The following is a 14,720-nucleotide window of genomic DNA, read 5'->3' on the forward strand; positions in this document are numbered from 1 at the left end:
GAAATTTCATTCTTAATTAAGCAGAAAGTGAAAAAGGTTTCAAATGAAGAAGTCGTTTCTGGAAACAAGTTAAAAGATTCCCTGAAAGCACACGACGGTTAGAAGCAAAATCGATTCGTTTTTGTAACGTCAAAGGAATATCCTGGTTCACACCTTCAAATGGACACAATGGATGAATATTCCTTTCAATCCAACAGCGAAGGAGTTCAGCTGGTGTTAATATTGTGTTCGGCACTGAACCCCGATCCAGTCACTTTCTGCGATTTCTGATCGCTGCTTTACCCTGTGTTGTTTCAACATGTTTGTTCCGAGTGTTTGCGGGCTGTGGATTTTGTTAATCTGTTTGCCCGGGATCCTGAGCCAGGATTGCCAGAGGCTGCAGTTACAGCAAGTCCTTAACAAGAATGCTCAAAGGTCCCTGAGGGACATGGTGAGTTTATGCAGAGGTCCGCGGATTCGAGTAACCAATCTTAACTCGCAGGTTCTCGGGATAATCTCCTGTCGAGGAATTGCTGAGATTAAATCTGGTCTCTTCCAAAAACGTAGAACATCTCCTTGATGGAATGCACATTGAACTATTAAAATATAGAAGGAAGTGTGTGGAAATGTGAAACACTTTTTACTGAGAGTGATTTGTTTGGATGGTCAGTAAAATATGTGAGAGATAAAATGTTTCAATAAGTTGTTGAATGACCGTGCTGGTTTTGGGGGCAAGTTTCTGAGAGTAAGGACCGCTTGTGAAGTGTGAGCTTGGAGCCAGTTCTGACATCATTCTGTCCTGTTGCAGGGAGGTCCCTTCCCATTCCAGTGTACAACAACGAGAGAATCACTGAAAACCAAATCCCTGGACCTGCACCAGCTCATCAAGAGGTTACAGGTGAGTGTGCAATTTGTAACCTGTCTGATCATTCGGTTAATGCTGCCAGGTGTAATAGATATGTGGGGAATGTGTACACATCCCCAACAGTAGGAACAATGTAAATGATTTTTAAAGGCAAAGGCTTTAATTTGTTGATTCTCGTAAGACTGAAAATTTAATGTTGAGTCATTTGGAAACTGATAGACATTCTGCGGAATAGTTTGACCTTCTTCTCTCCATTTACCCCAAAATGCTGTCAGTACCAGATTTGCTCGCCAAAAGAGGAAAATACCAGTAACCAGTTTGATAATGATCAAAACTGTCATCAGAAAAGACGGTGTTGACTTTTGAAATTCGTGATTCTTCCACTTTTACTGCGTAAACGTGGAATCAGAGAGATGTACAGCACGATAACAGGGCTTTCGGCCCAAATCGTCCATTCCGACCAGGTTTCCTAAAGTGACCTGGCCCCATTTGCCTGTGTTTGGCCCATATCCCTCGGAACCTTTCCTATGCATGTACCTGTCCAAATGACTTTCAAATGTTGTAATAAATCCTGCTTCTGCCACTTCCTCTCATTCCATATATGCACCATCCTCTGTGTGAAAAAGTTGCCCCTCAGGTAGCTTTTAAATCATTCCCCTCTCCCTTAAATCTATGCCCTCTAGTTTTGGACTCCTGTACACTTCTCTACTCAATCTGCCATTTCTTGGACCAATGACCCAGTTGATCAAGATCACGTTGTCGTCTTAAATAACCTCCTATTTAAATAATCAGCTAAAGGAGAAATGTCCTCAATAATGTCGTTGTGTATATTTTGTCCAGACTCAGGACAGGATCCGGATTGTCCACCAAACCCTGCGCCGCATCAACAAGATCTATAGCATGAATCTGGGCTCAGTCACATGGGCCCGGGACAAGGTGGAACATTTCCGGCTGCTCCTGGATCGGCAGCTCAGTGAGCTGGAAGAATGTGTCAGGAACCCGGGATCCAGGCTGAGGAGAAACTCCACCATTCACAATTACTTTAGGAAACTGGAAAAGTTTCTCAAACAGCAGGTGGGACAATGGATAATTGACTGTGTGATTACCGGCATGTCGTTTCTTTCACTCCATTGAAATCTGTTCATTCTCTAATCCATGTCCCTCAATGTTTCCATTTCTCAGGGATTCAGTGAGTGTGCCTGGGAAATAATCCGCGCTGAGACCAGAGGCCGATTACAACAGCTCCTTCTCATAACGGCACAAATCAGCGGAAGCAATTAAAGAATTTCTATCGATATATTTATATGAAGACAGGGAACAGTAATTATATATTTAAAGATCGTATAATTTTTATCGAAGGATTATATTGTTCAGTCAGCTGCACAAGCCGGTTTGCCAGTGTGAAAATGGCCATTGTACAACATAATATCATAATGAAATAATAATATAACTTTTTAATATTTAATTTATGAGTCTAATATTCATACCTGGATGCACTGTGTGAACCTATTTCAAAACTAAAAATATTTGATGAATGCGAGAGGCTGCAAGATATATATTTATTTACAGCAGTTTTATATTGTAATCGACTGTATTTATTGGCATCAGATGTGTCCCAAATTACAGTTTCACAATAAATATTTTGAACTTTGAGTTTCATGATGTTGTCTTCGTTTCCACATTGATGTCGATGTCAGCTGGGTGTTTCTGTTCATCTTATGTGAGAGATTTCAATCACTGGGTTATGGAGTTTGGGCGGCCCAGTGCTTCCGAATTCATGTCCCACGCCAAGACTCTATCTGTTCTGGATGATGTTTATGAGCGGATTCAAATGATTTACTTCCGCACTATTGTCCTAAAGTGTGTGCAGATGCGAAATAAGACATCGAAATATGTGTCTCTTGTTAATAGCTGCAGAATAGAAACTGGTACATTTCGAGAAGTTGCATTTACCTCTTTGAGCCCGGGATTAGCTATGCTGCCCTCTGTCAGAACCGACCTGGCGAAACGCGCCATTTACCGGTCCAGGCAGCGGGCGATCGAGGGGGCCGTCCATCCTGACTGTCTTCCCCTCTACCGCGGCTACGTTCGCGGCCAGGTGTCCCTGGAGAGGGAGCATGCGGTGTCCACGGGCGAGGTTGACGCTTTCCGCGCCCGCTGGGCACCGCAGGGGTTGGGGTGCATTATTGACCCTAATAATCACATTTTAATTTGATGTTTTTAAGTTTCCTTTGTATTTTGATTTCTGTTCGGGCTGTTCCCCCTCCTTTTTGGGGAGCTGCCCCTTTTACTTTGTCCTGATTTAATTTGAGTTTGTTTAATTGGTTTGACCTAAAAAGAGGTCTGTCAGAACCGAAATGTATTCAATTGCTGTTCAAATGCACACCCACTGTCAATGAGCACCTGGTGATCTACTCAGGTTATAGACCATTAGTGTAAACAGCATCGGAGAAACATACTCCATTCTCAATATTTAACCGTTCCTTAACCTGAACGCTTTGATGTTAAATATATTATCAGTTTTCCTCTTTGACTGTGCTGTGTTTGCAATTTTTGATTTCTTGAAATCATGTATAAATGCAAACAAATATCTATCGAAAAGATTCCCACTGTTTGCAACTCAGATTTACATCAGGTCATTGTATTTTTTTTCAACAATCAAACATTTTGGCTAAATATTACATGGTACAAAATGATTCAATTATTCGCAACACCGAAGTGAACGAAATGGAAATGAACCGGCATTGTTATAGAGAAAAAGTAATAAAGTCCGCTCAAAGAATCCCCTCAATATATCGAGAAATACAACTATAATCAGAATGTATAATAGCTATTGACTGTGAAGCTTAGCTTTCCATTCAGGGTGGCACCACAACACAATCAGCAGATGTTCAGGGGGAAATAAATGGTTTGTTGGCGATCAGTCGTCCAGATGTGACCTTATTGTTTTTGGGGCAATGTGTCTCCTGATAACGTAACGCTTCCATTTGGTAGGAAGGGGTTTCCACTGGGAATTCATCTCAATGCCCTGTTTACACATTGATGATCATCTCTTAGCAAGAAATTGCATAGTGCAAATATTTTGCGACATTCAATGAAACGCTGACCATTAATGAGCACAAAGTGTACCTTTCCACTTATTGGTTAACAAGAATGAAAGTGCACACCGTCATCTGCATTATTTCTCGAATTTCCCTCCAGTGCGAAGTTGCTTTGCGGCACTGTGTCTTTTTGGAGCACTTACAACTATGCATATCATTAAAGTATTATCATTTTGTAAAAAATTGTATACTATTTCATATACATATAGTGAAGAGAAAAATCAGCGTTGCCCACATTATTGTCATTTCTCACCTTTTTTTGGCCATCGGGGATTTTCCAGTGCATGTTGCATTTCACCCCATCATCGACACAACAATGTAGGATATGTTTTTGAAAGGCATTTGCCATATGAAGTTGAGAATGGTGGTCGATAGTTAAACAACCAACGAGATACGGTGCTCCACCATCATCCCAATTACTCATCTCCAAACTCCGTGGCCTGGGCCTCAGCTCCTCCCTCTGCGACTGCATCCTGAACTTCCTTACTCACAATCAGTAAGGAAAGGCAACATCGCCTCCTCCACGACCATCCTCAACACCGGTGCCCCACGAGGCTGTGTTCTCAGCCCCCTACTATACCTGTTATACATCGATGACCGTGTGGCCAAATTCGCCTCCAACTCGATTTTCAAGTTTGCTGTTGACGCCATGATAATAGGTCGGACCTCAAACAATGATGAGATGGAGTACCGAAAGGAGATAGAGAATCTGGCGAACTGGTGTGACAACAATAATCTCTCACTCAATGTCGACTAAACAATCGGGATAGTCATCGACTTCAGGAAATGTAGTGGAAGACATGCCCCTGTTTACATCAATGGGGATGAACTAGAAATGGTTGAGAGCTTCACGTTTTTAGGTGTCCAGCCCACCTGCTGACACTATAGTTCAGAAAGCCCACAAATGCCTCTACCTTCTGAAAAGACGAAGGAAATTTGGTATGTCCACTACAACTCTCACCAACCTTTACAGATGCACCCGAGAAAGCATTCTTTCTGGTTGTGTCACAGCTTGGTATGGCTCCTGCTCCATCCAAGTTTGCAGGAAATTACAAAGTCTCCTGAACGAATGCCAGTCCATCACTCAAACCAGCCCCCCACCCATTGACACTGTCTACACTTCCCGCAGCCTCGGAAAAGCAGCCAGCATAATTAAGGACCCCATACATGCCAGAAATACGCTCTACGACCTTGTTCTGTCGGGAAAAGATACAAAAATCTGAGGACACGTACCAACGAACTCAAGAACATTTCCCTGCTACCATCAGACTTTTGAATGGACCTACCTCATATTAAGTTGATCATTCTCTACACCCTAGCTATGACTGTAACACTCTCTCCTTTCCTTATATATGAACGGTATGCTTTGTCTATATAGCGAGCAAGAAACAATATTTTTCACGGTATACCAATACACGTGACAATAAATCAAATCAAAATCACCGGTGCAGCAGGCATGGCAGTGCAAAATAGAGAGTTGAAATTGTTGCCACTTTCAGCCAGAAATGCCAAGTAATGAGGTGTTTTGCCTCCGCCGGCTTCAGCTGGACTTGCCGATCGCATCTCTCAAAACTCTATCCTGGTTTGGAACGCATTCCGGCCCTGTTCCTATACTTCTTTCAATATCTAAGCAGCTGCAAGTTTGGAAATGACATTCGTTCCTCACTATTTGATGACGAGGAAAAAAAGACAGGAAGTATAAGGAAAAGTTAACATTCACCCCAATAGACCCTGCCGGAGGGGTGGAGAGGGTAAAGGAGAATCAGGCAGGAGACCCTAGAGTTACTGTGTCACCGTGACCTGAAATCTCTCACAATGATTCAGATAGACCATTGATTCTTTAGTCATTTAGAACATAGAACAGTACAGCACAGAACAGGCCCTTCGGCCCACGATGTTGTGCCGAGCTTTATCTGAAACCAAGATCAAGCTATCCCACTCCCTATTATCCTGGTGTGCTCCATGTGCCTATCCAATCAGCGCTTTAATGTTCCTAAAGTGTCTGACTCCACTATCACTGCAGGCAGTCCATTCCACACCCCAAACACACTCTGCGTAAAAAACCTACCTCTGATATCCTTCCTATATCTCCCACCATGAACCCTATAGTTATGCCCCCTTGTAATAGCTCCATCCACCCGAGGAAATAGTCTTTGAACGTTCACTCTATCTATCCCCTTCATCATTTTATAAACCTCTATTAAGACTCCCCTCAGCCTCCTCCGCTCCAGATAGAACAGCCCTAGCTCCCTCAACCTTTCCTCATAAGACCTACCCTCCAAACCAGGCAGCATCCTGGTAAATCTCCTCTGCACTCTTTCCAGCGCTTCCACATCCTTCTTATAGTGAGGTGACCAGACCTGCACACAATATTCCAAATGTGGTCTCACCAAGGTCCTGTACAGTTGCAGCATAACCCCACGACTCTTAAACTCCAACCCCCTGTTAAGAAAAGCTAACACACTATAGGCCTTCTTCACAGCTCTATCCACTTGAGTGGCAACCTTTAGAGATCTGTGGATATGGACCCCAAGATCTCTCTGTTCCTCCACAGTCTTCAGAACCCTACCTTTGACCCTGTAATCCACATTTAAATTAGTCCTACCAAAATGAATCACCTCACATTTATCAGGGTTAAACTCCATTTGCCATTTTTCAGCCCAGCTTTGCATCCTATCTATGTCTCTTTGCAGCCTACAACAGCCCTCCACCTCATCCACGACTCCACCAATCTTGGTGTCATCAGCAAATTTACTGATCCACCCTTCAGCCCCCTGCTCTAAGCCATTCATAAAAATCACAAAGAGCAGAGGACCAAGCACTGATCCCTGCGGCACTCCGCTAGCAACCTGCCTCCAATCCGAAAATTTTCCATCCACCACCACCCTCTGTCTTCGATCAGACAGCCAGTTACCTATCCAATCGGCCAACTTTCCCTCTATCCCACACCTCCTCACTTTCATCATCAGCCGACCATGGGGGACCTTCTCAAATGCCTTACGAAAATCCATGTATATGACATCAACTGCCCTACCTCCATCAACACACTTAGTTACCTCCTCAAAAAATTCAATCAAATTTGTGAGGCACGACTTGCCCTTCACGAATCCATGCTGACTATCCCGGATTAATCCGCATCTTTCTAAATGGTCTTAAATCCCATCTCTAAGGAACTTTTCCATCAATTTACCAACCACCGAAGTAAGACTAACCGGTCTATAATTACCAGGGTCATTTCTATTCCCTTTCTTAAACAGGGGAACAACATTCGCCATTCTCCAGTCCTCTGGCACCATCCCCGTGGACAGCGAGGACCCAAAGATCAAAGCCAAAGGCTCTGCAATCTCATCCCTTGCCTCCCAAAGAATCCTAGGATATATTTCATCAGGCCCAGGGGACTTATCGACCTTCAGTTTATTCAAAACTGCCGGGCATCCTCCCTCCGAACATCTATTTCCTCCAGCCTATTAGCTTGTAACACCTTCTCTTCCTCAAAAACATGGCCCCTCTCCTTTAACTTGTTCTAAATGCTCTATTAGGCTAGAGCTAGAAGTTAATCTTCAAGCATCGCGTCTTTATATTAACATTGGTGTCTCTACAAAGAAGCAGGTCTCAATTGATTAAATTCATGAGTAGGTGAGCCAATCATGTCGTGAATGTTTCCAGAATCAATTCCGATAAGGTTATTGCCCTTGGCTGTGATTGTGGCAGAGGGGTTATAATGGGCCGTGAGGTAAAGCAGGGTAAATTAGTCCGTATTGTATACAGTTTCTGCTCATTATCCATTGATGCATTTTTGCAGTCTATCTGTGTGTGCTGTGAGGATAGTTCAGGACTAACAACCTCCTGCTGACTAACCAGTCAAGCGCTTTCACAATGGCCTCTTTGTGAAATAACAGTCTGCACAGTTAGCTTCACCATGAATGAATGTCTGTTGGGGAGGAATGAGGGGAGACAGACTTTAAGGGGAGATGGGAACAAACTCAACAGCCAGTCTCCTATTGGCAGGCCCATTGGATTTCAGTGGAAGTCAAATTCCATCATTCCATCGAGTTGTTCAGTGAATACTTAATTACACAGTCAGGACATTACAACCATGTCCTTTATGGAAGGAAATCTGCCATTCTTACTTGGTCTGGCCCACATGTGACTCCAGATCCACAGCAATGTGGTTGACTCTCAACTGCTCTAGGGCAACTAAGGATGGGCAACAAACGCTAGCCAGCTCGCGATGCCCATGTCCCACGAATGAATAAAACAAAATCCTTGAGTTTAAATGAGCATCCATGATTTTTAGTGCAGTTTCCATAATGGCATTGAATCAATTCACTTCTCACCTTCCCCGCCACATCAAACCCATCATTCTTCCCTGTTAGAGCCCAGCCTAATATTTTAAATCTCAATCCAATTCTGAACAGATTACACTGACTGTGAGTCATGCAGTTCCCGAGATAAGGTGGTTCCGCATTTTAGAATCTTAAAACATATGAAATGATTTTTTTAACGGATGTTTTTCTCAAGTCTGGCCAACAAAGGGCCAACAGAGGCAAATGTTTGGGTAGCATCTGTCCGATTTTTAATATCAAAGGATATATTTGCATCCAAATTTATGAGAGATAATGCATTCCCTTAATTAAGCAGAAAGTGAAAACGGTTTCAAATGAAGAAGTCGTTTCTGGAAACAGGTTAAAAGATTCCCTGAAAACACACCGCGGTTAGAAGCAAAATCGACTCGATTTTGTAACGTCAAAGGAATATCCTGGTTCACACCTTCAAAAGGACACAATGGATGAATATTCCTTGTAATCCAACAGCGAAGGAGTTCAGCTGGTGTTGATATTGTGTTCGGCACTGAACCCCGATCCAGTCACTTTCTGTGATTTCTGATCGCTGCTTTACCCTGTGTTGGTTCAACATGTTTGTTCCGAGTGTTTGCGGGCTGTGGATTTTGTTAATCTGTTTGCCCGGGATCCTGAGCCAGGATTGCCAGAGGCTGCAGTTACAGCAAGTCCTTAACAAGAATGCTCAAAGGTCCCTGAGGGACATGGTGAGTTTATGCAGAGGTCCGCGGATTCCTCCAAAAGTGCAGAGCATCTCCTTGATGTAATGCACATTGAAGTATTAAAATATAGAAGGAAGTGTGTGGAAATGTGAAACACTTTTTACGAAGAGTGATTTATTTCGATGGTCAGTAAAATATGTGAGAGATAAAATGCTTCAGCGAGTTGTTGAATGACCGTGCTGGATTTGGGGGCAAGTTTCTGAGAGTAAGGACCGCTTGTGAAGTGTGAGCTTGGAGCCGGTTCTGACAGTCACTCTGTCCTGTTGCAGGGAGGTCCCTTCCCATTCCAGTGTATGGCAACGAGAGAATCACTGAAGACCAAATCCCTGGACCTGCACCAGCTCATCAAGAGGTTACAGGTGAGTGTGCACTTTGCAACCTGTCTGATCATTCTGTTAATGCTACCAGGTATAATAGATATATCGGATAATGTATCCACATCCCCCCAACAGTAGGAACAATGTAAATGATTTTTAAAGGCAAAGACTTTATTTTGTTGATTGTCGTAAGACTGAAAATTTAATGTTGAGCATTTTGGGGACTGATAGACATTCTGCGGAATAGTTTGACCTTCTTCTCTCCATTTACCCCAAAATGCTGTCAGTACCAGATTTGCTCGCCAAAAGAGGAAAATACCAGTAACCAGTTTGATATTGATCAAAATTGTCACCAGAAAAGACGGTGTTGACTTTTGAAATTCGTAATTCTTACACTTTTACTGCGTAAACGTGGAATCAGAGAGATATACAGCACGGAAACAGGCCTTTCGGCCCGAATCATCTATTGCGACCAGGTTTCTTGAACTGAACTGGCCCCATTTGCCTGTGTTTGGCCCATATCCCTCGGAACCTTTCCTATGCATGTACCTGTCCAAATGACTTTCAAATGTTGTAATAAATCCTGCTTCTGCCACTTCCTCTCATTCCATATACGCACCATCCTCTGTGTGAAAAAGTTGCCCCTCAGGTAGCTTTTAAATCATTCCCCTCTCCCTTAAATCTATGCCCTCTAGTTTTGGACTCCTGTACACTTCTCTACTCATAATCTGCTATTTCTTGGACCAATGACCCAGTTGATCAAGATCACGTTGTCGTCTTAAATAACCTCCTATTTAAATAATCAGCTAAAGGAGAAATGTCCTCAATATGTCGTTGTGTATATTTTGTCCAGACTCAGGACAGGATCCGAATTGTCCACCAAACCCTGCGCCACATCAACATGATCTACAGCATGAACCCGGGCTCAGTCACATGGGCGCGGGACAAGGTGGAACATTTCCGGCTGCTCCTGGATCGGCAGCTCAGTGAGCTGGAAGAATGTGTCAGGAACCCGGGATCCAGGCTGAGGAGAAACTCCACCATTCACAATTACTTTAGGAAACTGGAAAAGTTTCTCAAACAGCAGGTGGGACAATTGACTGTGTGATTACCGGCATGTTGTTTCTTTCACCCCATTGAAATCTGTTCATTCTCTAATCCATGTCCCTCAATGTTTCCATTTCTCAGGGATTCAGTGAGTGTGCCTGGGAAATAATCCGCGCTGAGACCAGAGGCCGATTACAACAGCTCCTTCTCATAACGGCACAAATCAGCAGAAGCAATTAAAGAATTTATTTCGATATATTTATATGAAGACAAAGAACAGTAATTATTTATTTAAAGATTGTATAATTTTTATCGAAGTATTATATTGTTCAGTCAGCTGCACAAGCCGGTTTGGTTTACCAGTGTGAGAATGGCCATTGTACAACATAATATCATAATGAAATAATAATATACCTTTTTAATATTTAATTTATGAGTCTAATATTCATACCTGGATGCACTGTGTGAACCTATTTCAAAACTAAAAATATTTGATGAATGCGAGAGGCTGCAAGATATATATTTATTTACAGCAGTTTTATATTATATTGTAATAGACTGTATTTATTGGCATCAGATGTGTCCCAAATTACAGTTTCACAATAAATATTTTGAACTTTGAGTTTCATGATGTTGTCTTCGTTTCCACATTGATGTCGATGTCAGCTGGGTGTTTCTGTTCATCTTATGTGAGAGATTTCAATCACTGGGTTATGGAGTTTGGGCGGCCCAGTGCTTCCGAATTCATGTCCCTCGCCAAGACTCTATCTGTTCTGGATGATGTTTATGAGCGGATTCAAATGAATTACTTCCGCACTATTGTCCTAAAGTGTGTGCAGATACGAAATAAGACATCGAAATATGTGTCTCTTGTTAATAGCTGCAGAATAGAAACTGGTACATTTCGAGAAGTTGCATTTACTTCTTTGAGCACGGGATTAGCTGTGCTGTCCTCTGTCAGAACCGAAATGTATTCAATTGCTGTTCAAATGCACACCCACTGTCAATGAGCACCTGGTGATCTACTCAGGTTATAGACCATTAGTGTAAACAGCATCGGAGAAACATACTCCATTCTCAATATTTAACCGTTTCTTAACCTGAACGCTTTGATGTTAAATATATTATCAGTTTTCCTCTTTGACTGTGCTGTGTTTGCAATTTTTGATTTCTTGAAATCATGTCTAAATGCAAACAAATATCTATCGAAAAGATTCCGACTGTTTGCAACTCAGATTTACATCAGGTCATTGTATTTTTTTTCAAGACTCAAACATTTTGGCTAAATATTACATGGTACAAAATGATTCAATTATTCGCAACACCGAAGTGAACGAAATGGAAATAAAACGGCCTTGTTATAGAGAAAAAGTAATAAAGTCCGGTCAAAGAATCCCTTCAATATATCGAGAAATACAACTATAATCAGAATGTATAATAGCTATTGACTGTGAAGCTTAGCTTTCCATTCAGGGTGGCACCACAACACAATCAGCAGATGTTCAGGGGTAAATGAATGGTTTGTTGGCGATCAGTCGCCCAGATGTGACCTTATTGTTTTCGGGGCAATGTGTCTCCTGATAGCGTAACGCTTCCATTTGGTAGGAAGGGGTTTCCACTGCGAATTCATCTCAAAGCTCTGTTTACACATTGTTGATCATCTCTTAGCAAGAAATTGCATTGTGCAAAGATTTTGCGACATTCATTGAAACGCTGACCATTAATGAGCACAAAGTGTACCTTTCCACTTATTGGTTAACAAGACTGAAATACCTGTCATCTGCATTATTTCTCGAATTTCCCTCCAGTGCGAAGTTGCTTTGCGGCACTGTGTCTTTTTGGAGCACTTACAACTATGCATATCATGAAAGCATTATCATCATGTAAAAAATTGTATACTATTTCATATACATATAGTGAAGAGAAAAAGCAGCGTTGCCCACATTATTGTCATTTCTCACCTTTTTTTGGCCATCGGGGATTTTCCAATGCATGTTGCATTTCACCCCATCATCGACACAACAATGTAGGATATGTTTCTGAAAGGCATTTGCCATATGAAGTTGAGAATGGTGGTCGATAGTTAAACAACCAACGAGATACGGTTCTCCACAATCATCCCAATTACTCATCTCCAAACTCCGTGGCCTGGGCCTCAGCTCCTCCCTCTGCGACTGCATCCTGAACTTCCTTACTCACAATCAGTAAGGAAAGGCAATATCGCCTCCTCCACGACCATCCTCAACACCGGTGCCCCACGAGGCTGTGTTCTCAGCCCCCTACTATACTCCTTATACATCTATGACTGTGTGGCCAAATTCGCCTCCAATTCGATTTCCAAGTTTGCTGATGACGCCATGGTAGTGGGTCGGACCGCAAACAATGATGAGATGGAGTACCGAAACGAGATAGACAATCTGGTGAACTGGTGTGACAACAATAATCTCTCACTCAATGTCAACGAAACAATCGGGATAGTCATCGACTTCAGGAAATGTAGTGGAAGACATGCCCCTGTTTACATCAATGGGGATGAACTAGAAATGGTTGAGAGCTTCACGTTTTTAGGTGTCCAGACCACCAACAACCTGCTGACACTACAGATAAGAAAGCCCACCAATGCCTCTACCTTCTAGAAAAGACTAAGGAAATTTGGTATGTCCACTACAACTCTCACCAACCTTTACAAATGCACCCGAGAAAGCATTCTTTCTGGTTGTATCACAGCTTGGTATGGCTCCTGCTCTATCCAAGATTGCAGGAAATTACAAAGTCTCCTGAACGAATGCCAGTCCATCACTCAAACCAGCCTCCCATCCATTGACACTGTCTACACATCCCGCAGCCCCGGAAAAGCAGCCAGCATAATTAAGGACCCCACACATGCCAGAAATACGCTCTTCTACCTTGTTCTGTCGGGAAAAGATACAAAAATCTGAGGACACGTAACAACGAACTCAAGAACATTTCCCTGCTACCATCAGACTTTTGAATGGACCTACCTCACATTAAGTTGATCATTCTCTACACCCTAGCTATGACTGTAACACTCTCTCCTTTCCTTATGTATGAACGGTATGCTTTGTCTATATAGCGAGCAAGAAACAATATTTTTCACGGTATACCAATACACGTGACAATAAATCAAATCAAAATCACCGGTACAGCAGGCATGGCAGTGCGAAATAGAGGGTTGCAATTGTTGCCACTTTCAGCCAGAAATGCCAAGTAATGAGGTGTTTTGCCTCCGCCGGCTTCAGCTGGACTTGCCGATCGCATCTCTCAAAACTCTATCCTGGTTTGGAACGCATTCCGGCCCTGTTCCTATACTTCTCTCAATATCTAAGCAGCTGCAAGTTTGGAAGTGACATTCGTTCTTCACTATTTGATGGCGAGGAAAAAAAGACAGGAAGTATAAGGAAAAGTTAACATTCACCCCAGTAGACCCTGCCGGAGGGGTGGAGAGGGTAAAGGAGAATGAGGCAGGAGACCCAAGAGTTACTGTGTCACCGTGACCTGAAATGTCTCACAATGATTCAGACAGCGCATTGATCCGTTCGTCATTTAACTTGTTCTAAATGCTCTATTAGGCTAGAGCGAGAAGTTAATCTTCAAGCATCGCGTCTTTATATTAACATTGCTGTCTCTACAAAGAAGCAGGTCTCAATTGATTAAGTTCATGAGTAGGTGAGCCAATCATGTCATGAATGTTTCCAGAATCAATTCCGATAAGGTTATTGCCCTTGGCTGTGATTGTGGCAGAGGGGTTATAATGGGCCGTGAAGTAAAGCAGAGTAAATTAGTCCGTATTGTATACAGTTTCTGCTCATTATCCATTGATGCATTTTTGCAGTCGATCTGCGTGTGCTGTGAGGATAGTTCAGGACCAACAACCTCCTGCTGACGAACCAGTCAAGCGCATTCACAATGGCCTCTTTGTGAAATCACAGTCTGCGCAGTGAGCTCCACCATGAATGAATGTCTGTTGGGGAGGAATGAGGGGGGCAGACTTTAAGGGGAGATGGGAACAAACTCAACAGACAGTCTCCTATTGGCAGGCCCATTGGTTTTCAGTGGAAGTCAAATTCCATCACTCCATCGAGTTGGTGAGTGAATACTTAATTACACAGTCAGGACATTACAACCATGTCCTTTATGGAAGGAAATCTGCCATTCTTACTTGGTCTGGCCCACATGTGACTCCAGATCCACAGCAATGTGGTTGACTCTCAACTGCTCTCGGGCAACTAAGGATGGGCAACAAACGGTGGCCAGCCAGCGATGCCCATGTCCCACGAATGAACAATACAAAATCACTGAGTTTAAATAAACATCCAGGATTTTTAGTG

General features: G+C 42.7%; 2 protein-coding genes across 2 annotated transcripts; both read left to right on the forward strand.

The window, feature by feature from the left end:
* Positions 1–298: 298 nt before the first annotated feature.
* On the forward strand, positions 299–2,125 carry LOC144500934 (interferon a3-like). The gene is made up of 4 exons (XM_078224433.1): positions 299–430; positions 788–877; positions 1,685–1,918; positions 2,027–2,125. Exons 1-4 carry the CDS (start codon positions 299–301, stop codon positions 2,123–2,125), a joined length of 555 nt encoding a protein of 184 aa, XP_078080559.1.
* Positions 2,126–8,860: 6,735 nt separating this feature from the next.
* LOC144500935 (interferon alpha-21-like) lies at positions 8,861–10,611 on the forward strand. The gene is made up of 4 exons (XM_078224434.1): positions 8,861–8,992; positions 9,277–9,366; positions 10,178–10,411; positions 10,513–10,611. The coding sequence occupies exons 1-4, from the start codon at positions 8,861–8,863 to the stop codon at positions 10,609–10,611; spliced, it is 555 nt and encodes a 184-aa protein (XP_078080560.1).
* Positions 10,612–14,720: the final 4,109 nt, after the last annotated feature.

This window comes from Mustelus asterias, chromosome 11 (assembly GCF_964213995.1).
Source record: "Mustelus asterias chromosome 11, sMusAst1.hap1.1, whole genome shotgun sequence".
NCBI lineage: Eukaryota > Metazoa > Chordata > Chondrichthyes > Carcharhiniformes > Triakidae > Mustelus > Mustelus asterias.

Bases quoted from the DNA above. Each gene is read 5' to 3' on its own strand.
- LOC144500935 (XM_078224434.1), top strand. From the start codon at position 8,861: ATGTTTGTTCCGAGTGTTTGCGGGCTGTGGATTTTGTTAATCTGTTTG. The intron at 8,993-9,276 runs GTGAGTTTATGC...GTCCTGTTGCAG, and splicing joins AAAGGTCCCTGAGGGACATG to GGAGGTCCCTTCCCATTCCA. The intron at 9,367-10,177 runs GTGAGTGTGCAC...TATTTTGTCCAG, and splicing joins AGCTCATCAAGAGGTTACAG to ACTCAGGACAGGATCCGAAT.
- LOC144500934 (XM_078224433.1), top strand. From the start codon at position 299: ATGTTTGTTCCGAGTGTTTGCGGGCTGTGGATTTTGTTAATCTGTTTG. The intron at 878-1,684 runs GTGAGTGTGCAA...TATTTTGTCCAG, and splicing joins AGCTCATCAAGAGGTTACAG to ACTCAGGACAGGATCCGGAT. The intron at 1,919-2,026 runs GTGGGACAATGG...TCCATTTCTCAG, and splicing joins AAAAGTTTCTCAAACAGCAG to GGATTCAGTGAGTGTGCCTG.